The sequence below is a fragment of the Pholis gunnellus genome, assembly GCF_910591455.1.
Source record: "Pholis gunnellus genome assembly, chromosome: 1".
Taxonomy (NCBI): domain Eukaryota; kingdom Metazoa; phylum Chordata; class Actinopteri; order Perciformes; family Pholidae; genus Pholis; species Pholis gunnellus.
In genome coordinates, this window is record NC_136528.1 from 27,801,210 (window position 1) to 27,827,059 (window position 25,850).

Below are 25,850 nucleotides of genomic sequence, written 5' to 3' on the forward strand. Positions count from 1 at the left end.
GAACCTGTGACATCTCAGTTTCATGACTTATCTCTCTCACCGCCGCCATTATAATTCTGCCAGGAACACTCGTGTCGATGGCAAATCAAGACAGAAATACAGTTTGACTTGGTGGTGTAATTCTACTCCTGGGGACGCCCCCTGCAGCAGTAATGCATGGAATACACGGCAACCTGATAAATAACAAGCAGGGAACATTGCAAATAAGACTCTCCAGGGTAAATGTCCGTAGTAGGGCCATAGCAGGTGGAGGCTGTGGGGGAGGAGGCCTTCACCGATAGAATCGGTAACAGCAGCAAAGCTCACATGAGCGCACAGACCGAGAGCGTGGAGGCATTTAAGTAGAATGCCAAATGGAGGCACTGAGACATGATGAATGTGGTGGGCTAGCTGTCAGCAGACACAGCATAGCATGACGCACAGTGTCCAGCCAGAATTAGTTCATTTAAAAGCATGCTGGTAAATGCATGCAATGTTAAAAAAGAAATATTCAGTATGTCACTAAGCTGCACAGACTCTGTGGTTTGGTGGCCATGGTAATGGTTAAATACACATTTAACTCTAATGGCCTCCAAATTCTATTTTAGACCATGGAGAAGCTTTATAATGCATACTGCATTGTGATGTTGACGATTTTTTAGCAAACCTCAGCTGACTCACTCACACTGCAGTGATTGTCTAAACACAGATTTTATTTTTTTTTTTGTCAAATGATAATTTAGTTTTTAGGAATTCTATGGGATTCTGATTTCTGACATATCCAGTTTATAAAGAGAATATATTGTTTTTCCTGGCTTACTTTGTAAGTATTTAATATGTTTTGCATCAAAAATATGGACCTTTGTCCAACCACTCACCATCGCGATTGATTTCATCCCTTTGATGTTTGGAGGCGGGGGTTAAAGGAGCAGTTCGACATTTTAGGGAAGTAAGCTTGGTCACTTTCTTGCCGAGAGTTGGACAAGAAGATCGATACCTCCCTCATGCTTATACGTCATATATGAAGCTAAAGCCAGCAGCCGGTTAGCTTAGCCAAGCACAAAGCCTGGATATAGGGGCAAATTGATGGCCTGGCTTTGTAACAAAATCCACCTACCGACACCTCTTAAACTAGTTTTCCATCTTACTGCTAAGCTAAGCTAACCAGCTACTGGTTCTAGCCTCATATTTAGCGTACAGACGTGAGAGTGGTATCAGTCTTTTTTAATCTAACTCTCGGCAAGCTCGCAAACAAAGCGTATTCCTGAAAATGTCTAACTCTACTTTATAGTTACAGTTCCATGATTCAGTCTCATTTTATGCTGCCGCTCATGTTCTATGAGTACATTTCTTTGCAAATGGTGGAATCTATGTTGGATCCACACTAGTCATGTGATGTATTTAGTTTAGCACTTCAATGAACTAATAGTTATAGGATTTAAACTATACATTGATGATGCTTCAGCATCATAACTAATAAAGAGAATATTCTATAAAATGGGGGAAAAACAGACAGTTGTCTGGGAATGTCTGAGATCAACAATGGACCTACATTCAACACAGAGCCGTGCCAGACCAGACTAATGTTCTGCTTGCTTTGATGTGAACTAAGAGAGCATAAATACAGATGTTCAGCACAGCAGAGAGACTTAAATTCGAGCACTGATTAGGTAGTGTTTGAAACCGTCTCCGAGCTCAAAATGTGACTGTCCCTGATGGGAAGATTGGCTCCAAGCAGGACATTCAGGACAGTCGGACATTATGCCAAGAGCTTCTAACGAGGAGGAGGGTGTTAACTAACATTACCAGCTGGCCACCATCTCCTCCTCAGTAACCCCCCCAACAGGTGGCGCTGTCTTTGATATCTGTGACATCCTGTGTGTCATAGTGCTGACTCCTCTGTACATAATAGTGCCATACAAGTGCCAAAGTGACACCATAGAAGTGTTCTGTAATGTCCTGCGGAGAACTTTGTCTCACCACGCTGGAGCTCAGAGCAGATCCTCCAGCTGTATGTAGCCTTTCTGTGATATCCCTCCACTTACTTTCACCATATCATACAAAAGTGTCCCAAAAAACATATTGCCTATAAAAATATTGTATATGGGTCTAGATAACAGTATTATTTAGGATGTAATAACTGTTAATATGTAGGACTTTTCTACTAGTGAAGGTATTGTCTAATTTAGATTAATCTGTCTTTTCCATCAGTGGCCAAGCTGATAACTGTTTGTTGCTTTGGTCCAAATAAAAACAACACTTTGCTTGAAATAAGTGGCACCAATGTTGAGCTATAGCCTGACATTGTACAGTAGACAAGGCTGACCGTAGATTATCAGCCAGACTTCACTGATAGCAGTCCTGCACCTGTGCCTGGATACTGAGCTCTCCTCGGAGACCTCCTGACGTTGTGCCATATCAACCTGTGCACTGTAACATTCAACACTCGCAAAGAAAAAGTCAACGTGTTCCGGGTCCGTCTAACGCGCTGGCAAGCGTGACAGCGCTTGCTTGACCTTGTATTCACCTGCGGCGACAGGACTGTTTTGCCTTGTGATGAGAAAATAACTTTGGAGCATAAATGTTTTTGTTTTTTTACATCCGATTTTTCTCATTATTCTCTGTTGATGACCTTGCCTTGTGGTAACAGCAGGTTGACTTTTATAGCGGATCCTTAGTGACAGAAGTATTGACGTATGAAGAGTTTACTGCCAAAATATGACATTTGTGGGTAAAAAAACTAAAACAACTCTTGAGGTTTATCATTCAAGAGACATTTTGACGTAGATGGACAGTTATCCTGTATAGGCCCATCATTTGTTTTTGTTGCTATTAATTATTTCTTACGGACAGTCGCTTTTTTTGTAAATGTTGGATGTTATTTTGGAAGCAAACTCTTCATATGCAGAAAGATAATCCTTTGGTTTGAGCCTTCAGGCAGCATGTTGCCTTTGATTAAAGTGAAACCATGTGCTAACCATGTTAGTGAGGGTTTTAGAGTGATGTGCTTGCTTATGCTGTGGGTGGTATTCCATGTGTGGATTTCATGGCTCTATGCAGAGGACCTTTGAAAAGAAAAGGGCATTGAAATAAGAAAATATCACCTATATTTTCAAAGCATCACTAAAGGTTTTTGGATATGCTCTAATGCTTCTTTGGAATTATTTTCTTTTCTTTTTTTCTTTGGATAATATGAATTTATATTTAAAAGCTTTATGTTCTGTATATTTCTTGGAAAAAGATTACATGATTGTATGTTTATTGTAAATACATTAAATATACTATTTTTGTTTTTAATATGACAACTATCAACAAATCTATGCTGATTTTGTGGTTGATTAGATTTCATTGTCACTTTGAGGTGATAATTCTTAACACCATTAAAATATCAGTTTGAATTTTTGATATGCCAGAATCACATGAACTTTAATTAAACCAGCCAGAAATATTTTTACACGTCAAAATGGTTAGTTGTGCAGAACAAGACTAAGAGTCTGAATCCATGCCATTGGCTCTTTTAGACTATACTTGCTTTCAGCTAAATGCTAACATCAGCATGCTAACATGCTCATAAGGACAATTAACATGCTTATGTTAAGCAGTTAAATATTGTTCCTGTTCACCATCTTATGCTAACATGTGCTAATCAGCATTAAACACAAAGTACAGCTGAGGCTGGTGGGAATGTTAATTTGTCCAATACTTTGGTCATAAACCAAAGTATTGGACAAATTAGGCAGCATGACTATTTGGAGGAAATTTTATGACATTTGGCTCAAATTCACAATGTGAATCTCATGGCAGCGCTAGTCAGGGGATCACCAATGTCAGTGGGATTGATCCTCTGGGGACCATGAATGTCTGTACCAAATGTCATAGCCATCCATCAAATAGTTTAGGTATTTCAGTCTGGGCCAAAGTGGATGACTAACTGACATGCCATCCCTAGAGCCGTGCAGCTAGTAGCGCTAAAACTAGGGTAGCAGAAATACCGAAGTAGCAATATTTAGCCAGAGGCTAATGAATTAGCCTCCCTGTGTATGTTTCATCCTAATGGGGATTGAGACCCCACAAGTGGTCACAATTTGAGGGGTCGTGAGATGATTAACAAGCCAGAAAATAAAAAGATTTTTTTTTTTTGCAAATCTTTGCTTTTATCTTGTGAAACACTAAATAATTTACCTTCTCAGGACTCTAAAAAGATATAAGATCTGTCATTTGTATTAGTTTTTGTGTGCAGTTTGCTTTATGACATGTATAGATATGCTTGTGATGAAGGGCTGTATTCACTCGGTGAATGCCCGGTCAGATGGGGTGAAAGGTCCCATTTTATTTTCTCCTCTAAACGCACTGACAGAAGAAGATAAATCCTGACATGGGTTTAATTGAAATGTGCTTGTGCTTTGCCATGATCTAATTTCCTGTCATCCAAGCCCTGTGTTTATCCCCGGGCCTTCCTGCCGCGCTACGACAGCCAGCGGAGATAATAACCGGGGTTATGGATTGACCGGTGGATCACCTTGTACCTCTGTTTTGAAGGAGCGATGGACGTGTTCGGGGCCAGGTCGCAACGTTGCTTTTATGCGAGAGCCGGGGCTGAGAGCGCTCCTGTTTCTCGAGTGCAGATGGGGTCTCGCCGGGGCCACGGTGCAGTGAAATGGAAAGCATGCCATTCCCTGTTCCGCTTGATGCCGAGTGACTCTGAGAGGTTGTGTCATGTTCCTTGGCTATTGACTCAATGACTTGGGACTTCGCGACGAAAGCCTGAACCCGTGCAGGCTCTCTGCGTGCTGACAGAGAAATGTGTCTTCCACTTGTCTTCACATTGACCCGAGGACTCCGCTGAACTGACGTGTCCGCATCCCTGAAGTCTCACCTCCTGGACCCAGAAGTAACCTTTCCACGACCTTGCCTGTCTTTCACGCTCTGTTAGCTGTGGGTCTGGCTGCTATCGAAACAATTCACTGAACTTGTGTTTTTTTCTTTTTCTTACTGATATACCTATGGATTACCTGTCTGTGGCAGTCAACCTATTCAGCTTCCGCTACATGGATGACATGGCTGGGAATTCAGCCTTATGTGCTGCACATTATTCATCGCTGTCACAGTGGGTTCGGAAGTCAAGGCACAGAGTTTAGCACAGGCCATTAGCTGGTGCTGAAATGACAGCTCAAAGAGCGAGACCTTCAAGGCTGCCTCTGCCCTCCGGTTCATCCACAAGACAAAATCACCGTATGCCCTTCATTTGCTGGAAAAAAAAATTTGGATATCTGGACTCACCCGGCTGCGAACAAATGATGATGTATTCCTCTTTACATTGTATGCAAAAAGGATTATTCTGCATATATCACTAATGTCTTGTCCCGTGACGTGGCTCCGACGGCTGACCTGATTTATTACAAGGTTCCCTGCATTGTTAAAAAAAACAAAAAAATAACAATCTCAGTGACAACGGCCCAATTATCCCTTTCATGCAGAAAAGGTCCATGTACAAAAGAGACTGTGAATTGCAAATCCAGCTGCTGCCTGTCCTTGCTCTCCTCTAATCTAATAATGTGATCCATCATTTCAGCAGCAACGGCTCTACACCCGGGCTTGGAAAACAATCCCTCAGAGGATTAGTATGAAGATGTTTGCATCTACATAGATGCAGTCCTGAGAGGCTATGGGAGGGGTGGGGGGGGGGGGGGGGGGGGTGCACTTCCTGTGTCCAAGACTTAAAGGACTTTCTTGATTACATATTTCTAAACTGTTATCGTGTGAAAGTAACCTACCAAACACACACTTGGCATCCATAACCAGCATCAGGAAATTAAGAAGCAGTACTGTTTCAGGCAGGGGTGAAAAAACACCCTGTAAAACCCGGTGTTTCCTACGGAGTAGTAGTGGCGCTGTTGGTTGAGGGATGGTCCCGCAGCAGAATCATCCATTACCCTGATGAGCCCACAGCCCCTGAGCTACGACAGCACAGCCACACGATGAGCAAGACAGGCGACTGCCACGATTTGTTCCGCTAAAGCATTCATCACACTAATTACCCATGGTGCCAAGCAGCTCCTGTAGCCCGGTGAAGCTTTGGCTGCTCGTTTGGAGCCGAGGTGAGGACGGGAAAACCTCGGATGAGTCTAAACAGGAGGCTGTCCTGCACATAATTAACTCAGCAGTGCAGCAACTTGACAAATTGGAATGATGAATCTGGCCTCTATGAATAGATACAAATACATGATCAATCAAAAAAATGCCGGACAGTGTTCTCAGTCTGAGGAAATGTGCCGCTGTGAAGGACAAAAGAAGTGTCTTTTGCATTGAATGGCATGTGGTCGGTAGAAGAGTAGAGAGGGGGGCTTGTGTCTGTGCATTTGCCTGCAAAGATGAAGACGCAAGTCAGTGCTAAGAGAGTGCTGCAGAGAACAGCGGTTGGAAAATCTCACCGTTTCATCACTTCAATGCCAAATTAAAATCATTATATTGCAATTATCCATCCATAATGGCCTGTTTTAAAGGACTATGCAACCTGCCTGTCTGCTACTGTTTCCCAAATGCAGACCATTGCAAAGGGACACTCTCAGAGTCTCTCTGAATTACAGTCATTTATGCCACCTGACCTTGAAAAGCACCAAGAAAAACTCTGTTTCATTCAGACAAGCATCCAACTGTCCATGTCCCTTCTGGCCTTCACACAGCCGTTATTATATTATAAGATATTATATCATGATAAATCCTCATCATTTTGCTGACAATAGTTATTTTTATTTGGCACCAGCATAGTTCAAAGTATGTAATTCTTATCCTCTTTTCTATCTGTCTTGTCTTGAGTCTGTGTCTCTAAGTGGTGCTACTTAGCTAATAAGCTAGCTAAGCTAAGCAACTTAACTACTTAGTTATGCCAACAGTTCATCCAGATCTATGTAAGCTAGCTAAGGCTAGCTTGTAATTTAAGCAGATATTTATACAGATATGCAGTAATCAACTTAGTGGTATCAATTTTTGGTTATGCTAAAAAAAAGAAAAAGACCAGCTAATATTTTCCCACCTATGCATCTACATTTAAATTTGTTAAAGCACAATACATGACACACCTCTGAACAACCAGTATTTTGAAATAACCAGTTTTCTTATTTATAAATACAATCAACACACTTTATTATCGCAATTATTGTATTTCTGCACGCCATGTAGATGTTAACATGAATGAAATATTTGAAGTGCTGATGCTGCTTCATTAGAGACAGAAAGCAACAACAGTCTTTGTCAATTAAAAAAGTCTGTTTTATTTCATTGTAAAGATTGTGTCTCAGTTGAGAGTTGTTTTAATTACATAGTTTACTCAGAGATGTGGGTTAATCTTGTGCCAGATAATGAGTGCTGGTCTCAGTGAGGTCAGAGGTTAAGTAGGGCTTTGTGCAAGTCCTAATGAGGATCCCTGCACTTCGCCAGAATGGCTCCGTTCACAACTGGGAGGGCCGTTAGCATTGTGCTATCATTGGACACTGACCTGAAGCACGATGTGCCTCATAAGCATGTAATTCCCCACATGAAGAGTCAGAGGTCAGCCGTCCGGGGTTCAGAGAAGGTTCAGTGGTCACAGGTGAAGCAGCGGCTGAGGTGTGCTAATCTAACTGACAGCTTATTGTTGCTCTCTGTCTATGTCCCCGCTGGGCTGCGAGATTCCAGCTTTGTTTTAATGGCTGCAAGGTTAACAGCAAGAAGACTACCCTGCTCTCTCAAGCATCCATTGTCAGATTTTTTAACATGAGAAGATTACAGTCTCTTATTACTTGAACACATATATCTCTAATTTCAAATGACATTTTGTTTAGCGTCACTACTCTATACAGTAAACATGGTCTTCATAGTAGTATTTTGACCTTTACTTAAGCGTGCTCGATTAAAAATTCCGATCACATCTATTGCCTCCCCTGGCGGCTTGCAGCTAACCGTGCATACAGTCATATCACTTCTAACAGCGCCATTAGCAAAACAACGGCGACAGTGCTGACAGAGCTAACAGTGTTAACCTGAGGGAGAACCAGAGGTTGAGCGCTACGCTTCCGCGACGACCGCTGTATCCGGCGTATGAGTGCGGTGCAGAGCGGCAGCCAGGGGCTAGCCAGTGGGTCACGCTCACATGCATTACATTACATTACATTACAGTCATTTAGCAGACGCTTTTATCCAAAGCGACTTACAATAAGTGTATTCAACATCGGTATTCAAGAGAACAACTAGTCACCAGAAGTCATAAGTGCATCTCCTTTGCTAAACAAGTATCTAAGAGCATAAACCAGGGCAAACGCACAGTGCAGAAACAAACATACAATAAGTGCAACGAGCAAACCCGCAATACAATAAGTGCAACGAACTAATACGATTACAATAAGTGCAATAAGCTAATACGAATAAAATAAGTGCTAAGTGGAAGGCTCAGGGTAGTACTTCTTGAAGAGGTGAGTTTTCAGCCTGACTAAAGATGGGCAGCGACTCCGCTGTCCTGACGTCAGTCGGGAGTTCATTCCACCACTGTGGGGCCAGGACAGAAAACAGCCGTGACCGGGTCGATCGGCCGCAGGGACCTCTGAGCGACGGGGGAACCAGTCGCCCTGATGCAGCAGAGCGTCAGGGCGCATGCACATGCACGAACAATGCACAAAAAAAAGAACCTGCAGCCGGCCCGGCTATGTCAACAGAGCACGGAGAAGCTTGGATAATAACAAAGACAGAGGGAGAGCGACTTTGTTCTCTGTTTAGGAAGACATTACTCCGCTATATCTTTACATAGCTAATAGTTGTTTGCTGCTATATTAATGCTCTGAATGTCGTATAAGGGACCTTTAATTATAGTAAAACTTTAAATATAAAACATGAACGTTTTTGAAACAAAACTAAAGCTCTCAGATTAGATGTAATCTCAAAGTCCTTACTTAGCCATGTTCAACGCACACTGGCGTTTTCATTAGGCCTCCCACTGCATGGGTGGGTACTAACAGCAGCTGATTGACATCTCCCTCACTCTCCTGTTAGTTTTGATGAAACTGTTGAGGCCTGGTCGTACATTACGTAAGATATTCCCCTGTACCTAAGCCCCGAGAAAGGATCACAGACTGTAAACAATGGATTAGAATGCCTGGTAGTGGGATAACTAAATATAGCCTGATATCTAGTTTAAGAAATTCTCAGTTTCTGCATCTGCTTGGTCAACAAAGGTGAACTCTGCGAATAACAATACATTGCACCAAAACAGGAAATGCACACTTGAATTTGTGTAAAAAAAAAAACATCGTTATTGGAACCCCACCCCCATGATGTAATGTCAGACATTTATAATACATGTCATTGGTGTGAATTTGGATTCCGGTGTGGCACCGGATATTATGACCTTCTTGGAGTCCATTTTGTTTCTATAGCAGACATCTTGCGGATGGAGAAGACAACAGGGGACACTGTAAGTTAGTTCAGGTCATGCCTGCGTGTTTCTGCACCTGGCCAGCCTCCCAGCATGCATTTAAGATCAGCCGTCTCCCAGCTTTCTGTCGCTCACTCGTGCATTACACCTTTTGTCCTGTTTGGTTTTTATCGTTGTTAATTGTTTAACATCATACAACACACACAGTCTATTCACACATCCACTGAAAAAATGCTAAAACAACAACCAAATACCTGTCGTATTTTGCTTGATCTTCCCATACAATCATGTGTTTCCTATATGTTGTTGTTGCCCACATGCCGAGTTGTGACATGCTATAGCACTAGTAGGTGACACTGCCAGAGGTTATGAGAGACGCTACGGTGTACTTTTAGATGACAACCGTTATCTCATTAACATAATGAGCTTACACGACAGCTATTGACTCTAAATACCAAGAATACTACAGCATTTCCCAATAAGACTATGGTAAAAAAAAGAATATGTGTGTGTGTGTATTTCCTACTTAGGTCTCCTCCTTAAGGACAAGCACAGAGGCTGCCATTGCCCCATTCCTCCCATCTTGAGCAGGCCCGTCATACTGATACTGTATATCTGCCCTACCGTTACACACTGGGTGGATTTAACAGATAACCATCTGGTGAGCTAAGAGCTTAGCGGGGAGCCGTAATTCAACGATATGTTTACATGGCCACCTTGAAACCTAGAAGAATGTTGCAGATCTCTCAGCAGCAAGTCAGCCGCTGCCTCCCACTGTGCTGTAAACACTCGCATCCCGGTGGTTTTGCACACACAGCAGGTCTCTCCTGGCCATACTTTCCCTCAACTTGTCTCCAATTAGCTAGCTTTCAGCTCCCCATGTGCGATAAGTCTTAAAGGGCAACGGGTCACCCAATACTCCCAAATCTGTGATTAATGTTAACTGGACTCGCCACTAGAGAGTTCAGTGAATTAAACGTGGAGGAATGCATCATCGCCATCCATTACGGTAAACACTTTAGCCATGACCTTCCACTGTTGATTGGTCTTGGACGTCAGCCGTGTGTTTTGTTAGCAGGCAGAGCAGAGCTTGTTTTTGTATGTGTGTGTGTGTGTGTGTGTGTGTGTGTGTGTGTGTGTGTGTGTGTGTGTGTGTGTGTGTGTGTGTGTGTGAGAGTGTGTGTGTGCGAGTGAGCAGTCACTGGATGACTGCAGAGCTGGCCGTCTGGAAGAACGTGACGGCGCACTGGGCCTCAGGACTCATGGAGCGTGAGTCAACAGTGAAAGGGCCGTGCAGACATTTTCACATGGCGATGACTTGCTTCCAAGAGCCTCTGTGAGCATCAAGATAATTGAATCTTTGAAAATGGAAATAAAATAAGTAAATGGACAGGAATCACTCTTAGTGACATGATGCGGAAGCATATCAGGGGCCTAAAAGTAGTGCAGACACAGACGGCAGGGACTAGAGGACAACACTGTACATATGACAGTGCATATCAATGCAAGAAAGTGTTGAATTTCTATGTGCAATCGTGCATTTACTGTCGGTATTGTGAAATGGATAAGATTAGAAGATTTTTGGTCTTTGGATTTGACATGTGATTTTATATAACTATAGTGGGGGCAAAACAATAACACAACAGGAAAACTTTTCTCTTTTTGGTAAAATTGTAAGTATGTAACGCTAGTGTTACAAATAACTTTCTAATTTACAAAAAATAATAATATTTTTCATGAACACAGTTAAATTTGATCTTCCACATGCAAATTGAAAAGTGGACTAAATTCTGATTAAATCCTTAAAATTAAAAAAAAAATGTAATCCAAAATGTAATCCAGCAAACAATATTATTTTTCCCCTCTTAATTTACAATATGTCAATATGCGTAATTGTATATATACTGCAACAGAGATGGGAGGGGAGCAGTGAATTTAACATAATGTCCACATGAACACTTTAAATAACATGCATGTTGTGGACAGCTCATTAGAAATGTTGTGGATTTATCGCCTTAAACCAACGCAAATCAAGTGCGTCCTGACGTAAAAAGGTAATGTCCTGTGTAATTTACTCATGACACTAGGTGGCATCAAATTACTGCAGTTAGTATCTGCTGCCTCTGTGTCTGTTTCGCTCGCTCCTCGTGAGAGGCTCATACAAGCTAAAATTATGTATATTCAGCGTATATATGACCGAATCACTGCATATACCGGAGTCAAGCAGGTGCAGTGCGCATACATCAAAAAGCGAGAGAATGAGAAGAGAAGGTGACTAGAAAAACAGCCGGGAAAGGAGAAGCTAAAAACTTGCACAGCACTCAGCCATGTAGTATCAACAGAAACCCAACTGGAGCCCGAATCTCCTCGCGTTAGCCCCCCCCCCCCCAACCCCTCCAAACAACGACGTCACCGAGTCACAGCCAGTGACGCGCGGACGCACCACTCTATTCCTCCGTCCCGGGAGCAAAGCATCATCAAAATCATCAAACCGTCGCTTCCACCCTCTCCTCCGTTGTCTTTTTAATGTAACTCCTGACTGATCGGCAGAACAAGGAGCGTCTGGGAAGCCTGGATCCGGCGACATCCCCTCTGATGAAGGCTCTGCTCGCACGGTGATCTTGTGTAAAGCTGGACACACTGGACAGAAAGGATCAGATCATATAGATATATATTTTGGGGACAACATTACAGTCCTCCGTGGATTGTTGGCTCTGTGTTGTCTGTCTTTATTTCTCCCGCTGTGGATGTTACAGTGCATTATCTCGGTCTGAATGAAGCTTTTATTTTTTCGGATTTCCACGGCGCCGAAGCTGTTTCTGGGTGACTGCCGACTCTTTACTTGTGAAGTCGCGCGTTATAATTACATTGCCGTTATCTTATGAGCTCCATTCATTTTTTTTTTCAGGCGTAATTTGTATTTAATTATGTCACACAATGGCGCGGTTTTCTTGAACGCGTGTTAGTAATTCGTGAGGACAAATAGTGCGCGTTAATTATAGCGTAAAAAGAGGGAAAGTTGGGCGCTCAAAGTTTTACAGACTGTCGATATGGCTATGGTGGCATGGAGAAACACCGAGGGCGTCGGGGACACTCAGGGGACCCTCTCCTCCCCGCTGTCCCAGGTCGCATCTCTCTCTATGCCCGCGGAACTGTCGGGACACATGAACCCGGTGTCCTCTCTGGAAATAACCCAGGCAGCAGCAGCAGCACACCAGGGCGCACCGCCGCCCAATCCGTCCAGCACCACCGCCGCGACCACCGCCGCCAACAATAACAACAACACCTCCTCTTCCTCCTCCTCTTCCTCGTCCATGGACAAGCAGCAGAGCCAGCACATCGAGTGCATCGTGTGCGGGGACAAATCCAGCGGGAAGCACTACGGACAGTTCACGTGCGAGGGATGTAAGAGCTTCTTTAAACGCAGCGTCAGGAGGAACCTGTCCTACACCTGCAGGGCCAACAGGAACTGTCCCGTAGACCAGCACCACCGCAACCAGTGCCAGTACTGTCGCCTCAAGAAATGCCTCAAAGTTGGCATGAGGAGGGAAGGTACGGGCTGGCGTCATCCTGTTGTTGCTATCGGTATTATCCCATCGTATTATCCAGCACTACACGGTTTAGGACACTGTTCAAATTCACTTAATGCTCTCTATTTATCAAGATAATTTAGCTTGACCACACGACTGTAAAGTGCTATAAATGTCGTGCGTCGCTACATTTGTGTATAGCCTAGCTAATGTCTACATTCATTCCAGGACACAGTTTGTGTTGCCTTTGTCTTCTCACTGATACTGGAGAGATATTTTTTTCCGCGCATACTAATCATATCAGACTATTTATGTCAGACAGGCTACTAGTCTCCATGCTAGCCTTCGTATACAACCAGCTGTGATGTTAGAGAGAGATTAATGTTACCGTTAACCTAGCATCTTGTAGCATGGCTGTTGTTGCTATTCGCTCGCTGTGTGTCCGTCCTACATGGCCATTGTGTGGCTCAGACACAGCTGCTTTACATGTCACATGTTTAGTAATTTTGCTACATTTTGGTTACATTTTTATGTATTTTTTCGTTTTATTTGTGTTTTTAGAGTACATGGTGTTTTTGGTAGATTATGTGTGGACTGTGACCGCACACGCGCACGCGCGTGTGTGTGTGTGTGTGTGTGCGCGCGCTCTTATTTACTGTAATCTATGCTGGTCGAACAGGCCAAACAGCCTGTGTAGCCTAGCGTTACTGCTTTCCGAAAATAACTGAAGGACATTTAAGAGTTTTAACAGTTTTATTGTAGCCTACATTTTCAATATAGTTGAATACAGATTTTAGCACCAACAATTTAGGAGGAAAAACAAAGGCCCTGCAGTAGTAGGCTACTATCAAAGTGGGTTCACGCGAAGTAACTCGCCAGAAAGTAACGTCAGGTTAAATTCATATTAGAGGACATGATTTAAAGGCGTAAATAAATTTAAACCATTTGAAATGAGGTAGCCTACGATTCACAAACTCTCGCGCGACATTATCTTGCAGGTCGTGGCCTAGAAATATACTTCACGAGCGAGCTGAATGTGACGTATCTTTCCAGGAGCTGTCCAAAACATTTATTCATGTTTATTTGTGAGGAGCTAGTCCACCATATTGACCGTAAACATGAATTATAAATGACTAAGATAATAGTTTGTGTTTATAATGTGTTTTATTATTCCGATATCTCTGCTGTCGTGTAATTGTTTTTTGTCTTCTGTAAATGCCATCTGTGTTGTAGCCTATTAATCGCCTCCTAGCCTGATTTGACATTTCTGCTGTTTCTCTTGCAGCTGTCCAGAGGGGCAGACTTCCCACCCAGTCTTATCACGGCCAGTTTGCTCTGACAAACGGAGACCCCCTTCAGTGTCATTCCTATCTATCGGGATACATCTCTCTGCTGCTGCGGGCCGAGCCCTACCCGACCTCCAGGTTCGGCTCCCAGTGCCTGCAGAGCAACAACATCATGGGCATAGAGAACATCTGTGAGCTAGCGGCCCGGATGCTCTTCAGCGCCGTGGAGTGGGCCCGCAACATCCCGTTCTTCCCGGACCTGCAGGTGACGGACCAGGTGGCCCTGCTCCGCCTCACGTGGAGCGAACTGTTCGTGCTGAACGCCGCCCAGTGCTCCATGCCCGTCCACGTCGCGCCGCTGCTGGCCGCCGCCGGCCTGCACGCCTCCCCGATGTCCGCGGACCGGGTGGTGGCCTTCATGGACCACATCCGGGTCTTCCAGGAGCAGGTGGAGAAGCTCAAGGTGCTGCACGTGGACTCGGCGGAGTACAGCTGCATTAAGGCCATCGTTCTGTTCACCACAGGTAAACGCTCTTTCTCTGCACCCAAACATGGATGCCCGGACGGCTGACATGTGCTTGTAAGCCTCCATCTTTGTGACTGTGTGCAGTGTTTGTGGTGTAGTACATAACACGATATAAAGTCAAACAAGTATGAACAAAAAAAGAATCTGTTAAAGTTAAAAAACTAATACAAATGCCAACAACACATGACTTTAGATCGCAGATGTTTAAGAAAAGCGTTACTTATAAAAGACCGTCTTATTTGAACGGACACGACCATGAATTCGGCCAAAAATATATATTAATATAAATATGATCATGATGACGTCTGAGCATTGGGGTAGTGGGAAACAAAAGCTATTTAAAAACCTCTAAATATAATTTCACACAAATTGTTCGTTTTCCAAGAAAATCATGGACGCCCTGTTTCAGAGCATCAATTAAATGTGTATGTTGCGCAAAAATACACATTGAAAAAAATAAAAATTAAATGGAATATTTTGGGATTAAGTTTATGTTCCGTTAAAGATAGGGTATGCTAAGCGTTAATTTAAGGTCTTTCTAATTTAGTGTAAAAAAGAAGAAGAAAATAAAAAACGTGTTAGATGCACAACATTTTTTCTTTTCTTTTCTGCAAATTTAAATTTGATCAGAACTCTGACCTCCAGAATCATTATAAAACCAAAAGAGAAAGAAATAAAATAAACAACTTTTTTTGTTTCTATTTGATAAGTTATTTCATCCTATAACTTCATAGGATTCATGTCTTTGCTAGTGACCACAGTGACCTATGACCTCATACAGTTTGTCAGCCCTTAAAGGAACATAGTTATATTTATCAGTATCATGAAGTGAATTATTCATACTTTTATATGATTTAAAAAACTGTAAGTGAGTTTTTGTGTGTTTACAAACGTCATAATCCCTGCAGCCACTGAGAAATAAAACACACAGTAGCCTATGCAAATATAAACAGGGCTGAGCGTTTGCCTTTTGATAGCATGTAGGCTAACATTTTATTCCATTGTTGCTTCACATAAAATATGCATCAGCAATTAAATAGACTGTTTTATCTTATTGACTAGTTTATTATTATTTAAGTCCCAAATATAAAGCAGTACAATTATCGGAAGTTAATTTCTAGGCGTTACATTATTTATTATTTATCAAATAATGAATACAAATAATTAAATAGGAAAAATATTTGAAATTGTTAAAAAATAATCCTTGTCATCTCTTCAAACATGAATTACGAAACGATAAATGTTAATAGATGGTTTTATTTGTATTCTTCTTTTAAATTGTTAGATCTTTGAATTTGCCGTACAGCTGAACGACCTTTACCAAAATATGTGAAGCTGTGGGCTCGAGCCTTTTAATAACAGTCAGAATGGTGTTTGACGGCTGGGTCATTACCAGTATCAAAAGGATGAGTAGCAGCCGAGTAGAAAAGAAAAAAAGGTCTCCTGTGTAGGTCTATTTTAGTCCCCATGAGCACATCTGAACACGTGTCTTTTAAACTGGGACACAGAAACTGTTCTTTAACCCCTGCTGCCATCCGGCCTGCAGCGTTACAGTACAAACAGAGGGATCTGCTGTGTGTAGAAACACTACACAGGATGTGACCCTGCGCCTGTGCTCTCATACATATCGATACGCTTTCCTTATTTCTTCATCTGAACGTCATTTTTGGGGGGATTTGATGGGAGCAATAGTGCCATCATTAATCCCCGACGGCACAACTATATTATCTTTAATTTACTCCAAGCTGCTGTGTTTTTACCCCAGCCGGTTTTACTGATTTGGCTATGTTATGTGTACCTGCTGTCTTGATCTGTGACTATATCACCCAGATTTACTCAGATCTGCTTATTATAAGATAATAAACTCGTTCAAGTCAGCCACAAAAGCTCATTTGTCTGCAATCCTGCCCGTTCCTTTAACACCGTAAATAGTTTCAAGTGGAAAACAATACCGTCCACAAGCAAAACGTAATGATTTCTGTCAGAAAATATAATTGTTTGTTGTGTTTTTTTGCCTCGTGATGGTCACAGTTGACCTACGCTACATCAACCACTCATTTGTTCTGTCCTCCCCGTGCTGCTGCATGTTGTAGTCACTCCCTACTAACAAAGTTGGCAAAATACCTGCGACATTAAACCATTTTTTGGCGTTGATTTTGATTTCCTGGTTGCACCTCTGGTCCTAAACTGCTTCTTCTCCTGCCTGTCTCGCTGTCGTTCTCTCTGTCTGTAGATGCTTGTGGTCTGTCGGACGTGACGCATGTGGAAGGTCTGCAGGAGAAATCCCAGTGTGCTTTAGAGGAGTATGTGAGGAGCCAGTATCCCAACCAGCCTAACAGGTTTGGGAAGCTGCTGCTCCGCTTGCCTTCCCTCCGCACCGTCTCTTCCTCTGTCATAGAGCAGCTTTTCTTCATCCGTCTTGTGGGGAAAACACCCATAGAAACTCTGATAAGGGACATGCTGCTGTCCGGGAGCAGCTTCAACTGGCCGTACATGCCTATTCAATAGAGGGGAGAGCTACAGTGGTGCTTCTAAGGTCAGGAAAGGTCCCACACCTCAAATCAAGTCATGTCAGTGCGGCGTGAAATCGCTGCTTTGCTTTGAACAAGAGGGGAAAAAACTGCCAGTGGAATGAGATAACTATAGGTATTTCAAATTTAAGAAAAATATCTGAATTTATAATTTTCTTATAAAGTACCAACTGCCATTTCCTCGAGGAGTTATCTTTCTTTATGCTGCATTGTGTCCCTATGTGTCTAGAAAGGTCCCTGAAATGAATGAACCTTTTTGCCCACGTTAAACGATTTGTCCCCACTGGCAGAATTTTTTTCACTTGTTTGAGGAGAAACAACTTTTCATTGGATGAAATGACTGGCTGTTTTTTTTTTGCAGCGTGGTGACCACTCAGTCTATGGTTTTGGGATAACAAACGATATTTATTGGACCCTGTGTGTATATTTATCGTGCTTGTAAATTATGTTTCGGCTCCTTTTTAAAATGTTTTACGTATTTTTGCCCCGGCCAGTGAGAAAAACTGCAGGGATTGTCTTGTGTTGATCTTTTGTTTTGTTTTTTTGTAGTTTTGTTTTTTTGTTTTCATACCTTCCAGACATGGCACTTTGGACTTGAGGAACATTTAAGAAAGATTTAACACAGGCGTTTGAAACCCATTGTCTACTGACTTTAACCTATTTGCTCAACTGTGTACAGACCGAAGGGTGAGATTGATGCTCTGTTTTAGTTACTTTGGAGTCTTATTCTGTTTGCATTGTCGACATACAAAGGATGAAAAGAAAAAGAGCAAAGAAATATTTGGAAAATGCACTTCTCATGATCAGTGTTAGGCTGCGCCAAGTAATGCATTACTCCTTTCATAGGTAATATCATTACTTTCTGACGTTTGTATTTCCTTAAATATTTTTAGTTAATATTTCCTTAATATTTTCCATGTCTACTCTTTTTGCCCTCTAAAAACAATTTAAAAAATCAGTTTTCCATCTTTATTTCTCATGCAATTAGTGAATTTTGCCATTTCTCATCTTAACTGAGAGATGATGACAAGAAGCTAAATGTGAGATAGCTGAACGTTAATCCGACATTTTCATACTTAGAGGGGTCAAAGGGGGTGATCTTATTCTTTAGATTGGTAACTTGTTACGAAGAAAAGTAATGACATTACTTCACTGGATTAACGATAAATGCATTACCAAACACTAAATGAAACTGATTCATTTATGTTTCCAGGTCTTTTTTACGCTGACTGTCTCAGAGAGATTTAAAGAGCACTGGAGCAATGTATACTGTAACTACAGCCTCTTAATGGGATAAATGAACTGAATCCCAGCTCAATTAACAAATCAATTTCATTATTATTCATGCATTTATGAGCCCAGGCCACTTAAAGGCACAATAAACTACTGCAGGGTATTACTGAACCGAAAGTGTGTGTGAATGTGCGTGCATGTGTGTGTGTGTGTGTGTGTGTGTGTGTGTGTGTGTGTGTGTGTATGTGTGTGTGTATTTGTATTTTCTTCTTTGACAACCACTCTGATGTACTGTGAAAGCATATTGGTTAACATATTGGTACCGTATTAAATTATAACTCAAGATTTATAAATAAAGTGTATTTGGTTTATTTTGCCATTTCAATTCTATGTTGTTTCAGACCGTGTGTGAGCAGGAGTTAGTACGTGTGGCGATCTGGAGCCTGTTTGTGACCGTGATATTGTCACTTACCAGATGTTTAATTCAGACAAGCTGCTTCCATATTGACAGGACTGGTATGATTGTGCCTTATTTAAAGATCTGCTACAGGAAAACATTTCATGTCTCTGCAGTTATACACTGCAGCTTGATCAGGCAGTTATTAACCGACTGAAACATATTTAAAACGTTGACAAAATGCACAGCGCACGCACGGTTGACCATGAGATGTATTTATTTCATTTGAAAGCAGCTGCTCACTCTTTTAACAATCGTTGGATCAAATTGATTCTTTGCATATTAATTAAAATGTATAAAAAACAATGAAACAACCATCGAAACATGCACAAAATGTATATGTTCTCATATAGGGAGTAATCCAGAAATACACGAAACTATAACCTCCAGTTATACAATGACAAATGTATTTTCTGCTAAATTAAACCAGTTTCGACATGCTTGTCACTAAGTTAACACCTCTTAACAAACAGGCTTTTTTTTGTTATCAAGCATGGTGTTCATCCTTAAAGGTGGTTAAACTACATAAAACAAGAGAGCAGAAGGAAAACGGAATTATAATCATTTCTGTGTTGCCAGATTGAGGCGGACAGAGGGGATTAAAGCAGTTTCTTTGCTTCTTAGTGGACAGAGAGCTAATGAGGGGCCCCTGAGTGCTCTGTCACAACAGTTTACCCTGAGGAGGATGAAGCTGGGCGCTCGACGGCCCCTGGGTGTTCTGGGCCAAGGGGCCAACGTAAAACAATGGCGCTTTTTCCCACACGTACAGGTCCGAGAAGAAGAAAATACCAAGGAGTACGTAGGGGTGCAATGGAGGAGGAAAGCCAGTTCAGCTCCGAGCGCGGTCTCCGAGCAGCAGGAGCAGCAGCACTGCTCCTCAAATGGGTTTTCACTTTCTTCCGTATTTGCCAGTATTGGTCCATGTCATAAATAAATGAGTGCCGTTCTCTGCTGCTGTTCGCAGCATGGTTTGGACTCAGCCAACCAGCTTTCAGGATTGAAAATGTGTAGCCAATCAGATCGCTTTAAAGATTTTTTTCCCCCCCACATTCTACATTCACTATTTGATCTAGAGGCAAAAACTCACACGTCAGAGTAGTCAAATAATAAAATACACTTAATAGTAATAGTATTTATCTGATGAATTATTTCACCCCCCCTACACAAATAAGTAATATATATATATAAAAACAGTGAAATGGTGAAAAAATATATATTTTTATTTTGCAGTGTTTTGGTACTGAGCAATACATTAGACAGAGCCAATGTAGGCCTATATAGTTACAGTTCCGCAGGGGCCCAAAGTGAAGCCACTGCTGAAGTTTTAGCTTTTACAGCAAAGTTGTGGGAATTAAAAATTCAATATAATTATGGCAATTACAACTGCATGCTAATAAATAAGTGATGTTTAATTGCTGGGACGAGGCTGCACTCCTGTAGTTTATTTGTTATGAGAATAACTGCTGACTTTTGGAGCCGTTTCAATGACATGCTTTAAACCAACAGTTGTCACTCTTCAATCTATTTTTAAATGTTTAGAAACAACTTTCCTTTATTGAACTACAATGGCGATTATATAAATCCAGGAGGTTTACAAAGAAACAAAGGTTTGAGATCAATTTGGATCAAAGTGAAATGGGGATACCTTCCTCGAATATCATCGGGACCAAAAACACGTCACTTCTATCGTGTTCTTCTTTGCCTTTTGTGGAGCGACGATGCAGTTTTACATAACAAATCCTGAATATCGTTGGTTGTTGTAGTTTAACTTTTCTATGAAAAGCAGTCGACAGATAATGAAAATCCACATCGTCTGTTTTATATTTGTATTCATTTTCTCGTGTGTTCCTGTTACTTTTAACTGGTGAACGTGTCTTTGTGGGATAGGTGCCTGTTAATAAGTCGAATGGGAAACCATTTTAGAGATGCTCCGCTCCTAAATAAAGTGTTGAATCATTGTTAGGCCAAGAGTTGTGGCTGAAATGTGTCATTCTTTAGATAGGCTGTAATAAATAAATACATATACTATCGATAATATATAAGCTAAATATGATATCAAATGTTAATTGTAAAACTAAATGTATTGATAAGAGTTTTACACTATTGACTCAATATATAGGCCACCATTTATTTTACTCAAGATTTCGCAGCGTACTTCCGAAATACTAAATTCATCTTTCAGCAGCGCTTCGCCAGCTGCAGCAGTTGTTTACCGTCCAAAAAGGCAACGTTCACTTTTCTTTTCATGATTATTCTTTTTCATTATTTTTCAACGATTTGTTATTTTTGGTCTCACGTTTCTGTTGTGAAAAGCAAGTCTGAATGAAAAAAAAGAATAATTTTATTTCCATAATGAAACACATTCATGTTGCATTTAAAAACATAATTATGTTACATATGTTGAGAGTAACTGATTATAAAATAGCAGCTTTAGTTTCAGAGTGTAAAACAACACGCCAGTAAAAATGACAATAAATAATGCATTCACAAAGGGTGCGGGTGTGAGCGCTTAGGCCGAAAGAAAGAATAAGCCTGTTCCGACTTTATGGTATTTTTTCTCTATAAATCGTTAATCTTTTTTTGATAAAAATGTGATTGCACACGTTTTTAATGTGTCCTATAGTCTTTCATTTCATTGTATACAAACCTGGATCTTTTCCCATTTATTTATGTATTTAATGATTGATTTACTGACTGGTGTATTTAATGACTCCCTCACAATACTCATTGATTTTTTTCATTTTGCGCTTTTATTGCGATGAATGTAAAGATTTTAAAGCGCCGCAGTTCTGAACTTTGTCCTGTTCAGGAAATAGACGCATGCAATGACTGAGGCTAACGGGCAGTGGCTTGACCCAACGCCTTTAATCATAGCAGACTGAAGCTAAACACCCAGAATCCTCTTTTCTCAGAGACGCATCAAGTTATGTTTTAACCACCAAACGTCACACAAAACAACGGCCTTCAATATTGTATAAGTCGATACAAGTTCTATCAGCTTATGCAATTGCTCTGATGCCCCTTCTTTGAACTCGGCGTTATTGTGAGATCCAGTAGAATAAAAAAAAAAAAAAAAAAAAGCACTTTCATGGCTGAAATGAAGCTCCATCTGTCTGAAGCTGGCATTAAACGGACCTGCAGGCGAAAACATCTGAGAAGCAATTTCACTTTTGTGCAGAAAGGCCTGTTCAAAAGCAAAGTCAGTGGGACATGTTGAACATGGAAACCTCATCAGATCAAAGACAAATCTTCTGTAATCTTTTAGGGGTGATCAATAGCTCCGTTTGACAATTACCAAATACATTTATTTGTGTCATTCAATTACACGTTGGAAATATATTACATTGTTTGTCTAGACTTCTGTTTTTCACTCTATCTATCTATCTGTCTATCTATCTATCTATCTATCTATCTATCTATCTATCTATCTATCTATCTGTCTGTCTGTCTGTCTGTCTGTCTGTCTGTCTGTCTGTCTGTCTGTCTGTCTGTCTGTCTGTCTGTCTGTCTGTCTGTCTGTCTTCACTGATGTGAATCCAAGCTGCTGGGAAAGGAGCCCAAGCTCTTTTCTTCTTCCTTTATTTCTCCTCCTTGTCCCCAAACTGCCCTTTTAATCCTGTTCCATGTGTAGGACTGACATCACGCCACTCTGGCTCCCTGCTCTGATGTCTTCAAGCTGACGCTGTGAATCAAGAGGTTCCCCCAGCTCCTTCCACTGACCTTTGACCTCCGGGCTGCCCTTTTCCTGACACAAGGCTCCAGAGAAAGGGGGATATGATAGTGCAGAGATGCTCAGGGATGTGATGCGCTCCAGCAGCGAGACACTCAATTTAATCTCTTTAAAAAATAAAAAATAAATTGACTTAAAAAGGTGATTATGAATCATCTTTTAAGTATACATGAATCTCAGATGATCTCTGGCAAGACTCGATTTATTTTTGTTTGTTTGAAATTTGTCATTTTTTTCTCCTCACGTGAATAATGCACATTTACACTCAGCCATGGCGAGTGCCACGCCTCAGCGAGCCCATCTGATGCTCGAGAAAAAACAAATTCTTAAAAGCAGCGAATGTGGGAGGAAGGCTGTCTGCCGAGGAGCCCCCTCGCAAACACGTTTCAGCGACCAAGGAGGAAGAGAAAAAACACACACACACACAGCACCAATCAACTCAAGGACTGTACAAAGAACGGTCTGTCGTTGCTAAGAGACAGATGCAGAATAACCTCCATGAGAAACCTGACCATGACCCTTCCTCCTCCTCCTCCTCCTCCTCCCAAACAGTCTCTCCCTCTCCTACCCAATTACTACCCAACATTAAAGCCCACCTCTGTCACATTAAAGCTGAAAGGCAGGGAGGTGCCGGGTGTGTGTGTGTTAGTGAGTGTGTGTGTGTGTATGTTGAGGGGGGGTTAGGAGTGTTAAGAAGCTGCACAGAAGATTTTGCATTATTCCTGACAGCAAAAGCAAAACAATTTTCGTCATTTTTGGACGCGAAAATGAATCTGGGTGCAGCAGGCTCGATGTTGGCGTGCTGGTGGATGGGCGGAGTCTGGGCTGGATATGAAGAGGGTGGCAGTGTAGGGGTGTGTGTGTAGGCTACGTGTGTGTGTGGGGGGGGGGGGGGGGGGGGGGGCAGAGGGAGTCTGTCAGGCGAATGAGAAGATGAAGATTTGACAGAGGGGTGGCAGAGAGTTCAGTTTATGCGAGGCCTGTCGATTAGTGCGTTTGTGTCTGACAGGTGGAATCCCAGGGGCACGTCTGTCACCGCGTCTGCTGCACGGCCGGGCCGCAACACCGCCATCACGGGAGACACCACCATGGGCGGGGACACGCTGCAGACACCGGGGCACCTCATTGGCCCGGCCCGGCAGGCCCGCCTCCCAGTCAGAGCCGAGATTAAAGCTTTTTATTGTGCACAGAAAGCAGGGCCAAAGTCATGCTAATCCCGCACTAATACATTGCTGTCAGTGATCTGTTATTACACAGATAGATTAGACAATAGATTGTGGGGTCCTTGTGAAATAGTATGTATTGGTAATACTTAGGCCTACTGTTGCAGCATTTCATGTGACTCTGACAAGCACAGTGCTGAGAGGGCCTCTGCTGTTGCTAAGACCCATTAAGATGCAAATCTGCCTTTTTGACAAGTTTTTTTAAAATATTGTTATGATTCAAAAGGCAACTGGGGCAAAGCAAAAATGAGGATGACTAAAAGTAACTGAAGCCGTAAATCAGACGTTATGGCAAAGTCAGATGAGACCAGAGAGAAAAGTAGGCCACAATAAATTCTCATCGGATGTGGTAAATATCAAAGTATCAAGTGAAATGTCAGTCGTTCAAAATGTCCAAGATACAGGGAGATTGTCAAAGTTATAACATTGAAAGCAATCTGTGATCTTTCATGGAAGTAACAAGGCTATTTTGAAATCAGTTATTCAGAGCAAACTATTGTACTTTTTACAATGCTACATTTTACTGACAGCTTTAGTTACTGGTTGCTTTTCAAATGAAGATTTTACATGACAAACATATGATCAAACCAATAAAATAGTAAAAATACAATAATACTGAAAAAGATTAACAATTCCCAACCTTTTTGGCTTGTGACTCTTTACAAAAGGCTCTCGTCATGTTTCAGATGTCTGTGAGTTGTTAGAAGCAAAGAGACATCTCTCCTTGAAACTTCTCATTTAAGTAACTGTTTGATGGCCAAATAAATACAATCATCCAGTATTTTACAAAACAAATTGAGAAAAGGCCCCAATAAAAAACAATACAGATAAGGTATCAGAACCATTTTTTCCTGCCCAAAAATCATCTCACGACACCTCAGATTGATCTTGTGACCGTTTGGAGGGGTCTCTTGTGGAGGGGGAACTACATTTTAGGAACATCGCAGTATAAAATTAGAATTCAGGCAGTACCACGAACTGCATCCACCAAAATGACCACAACAACATCAGTTTCAACAAAAACTTCACGAAGGTATATTCATAGCAGGACTGCTGTAATGGACCGCATTACTTTAGCTGCGAGTATATAAAAAACTACACTGCAGGTTGCTGGCTCTTCTGCATGGTGTTTTTTAAATGCTGAAATGATTCATCTAAATCTAATCTTAATATATAGAAAGGCTCTTGTCTCCCACTTTATCCACCCATTGTACTTTGTTGAAAGAAATGTCTTCATGACTTCTTCCTCTTTTTCTTCTTTTATGCACTTTAGGTTAGTGCTCTGCTTTTCCATGGAGAGAGACAGAAGTCAATTGCTGTTATAAGAAAAGAAAACAAGTCAGACATATAAATATCAACTAAATATCTCATTGACAGGGGGCAGTGATGCAATGATAAAATGAGGTGACCCGGCACAAAGCGACGTGTAATATCACAGAGGATTTCCAGTGCACTCGTCTCCTGTGTTTGCTGTTGCCTATCGCGTTGCATTGTTCCCAACAAAGACAGAAAGACGTTGACTTCCTTCTCAGCACCTCTTAATCATCAATGATCATTCATGGGTCACAGGAATATTGTCTGTGTGCTGTGACCTGTGACCTCTTGGTCTCCTGACTGGTTGTTTGCATTCTTGCCGGTCTGGCCAACTGGATGACAGAGAATCATTGAAATTCCTCAAGTTTAGCTTGTTTTAATTCAGAAGTTGTCACTTTTGTTTTGCTCTCCTTTTGAAGGACTCCATGGCAATGGATCTGAGACATGTGGTGTGGGGGTTGGGGCTCTGGGTCCATGGCAAGCCGCAAGCTGGAAGTGTGTTGATCTGAAAGCCATAGGTAATGTTGTGCAGCTTTGCGTGTTGCCAGCCTTTAACGGCAGAGGACAGAGACAGCTTAGTTTTGTAAAACCAATAAGTTTGTGAGAGCCTCAGCTGGCTCAGCCTCTCTTTATGTAAA

General features: G+C 41.7%; 1 protein-coding gene across 2 annotated transcripts; it reads left to right on the forward strand.

Annotated features, from left to right (window-relative positions):
• Positions 1–12,432: 12,432 nt before the first annotated feature.
• On the forward strand, positions 12,433–17,232 carry LOC306699075 (nuclear receptor subfamily 2 group F member 1-B-like; the record flags this gene model as incomplete). Of its 2 annotated transcripts, none has more annotated exons than XM_079163574.1 (3): positions 12,433–12,967; positions 14,198–14,722; positions 16,958–17,232. In XM_079163574.1, the coding sequence occupies 3 exons, from the start codon at positions 12,433–12,435 to the stop codon at positions 17,230–17,232; spliced, it is 1,335 nt and encodes a 444-aa protein (XP_079019700.1). The 2 variants fall into 2 exon arrangements, with proteins under 2 accessions (XP_079019700.1, XP_079019701.1); XM_079163575.1 differs by having other exon boundaries at positions 12,433–12,934.
• Between the last annotated feature and the right edge of the window lie 8,618 nt (positions 17,233–25,850).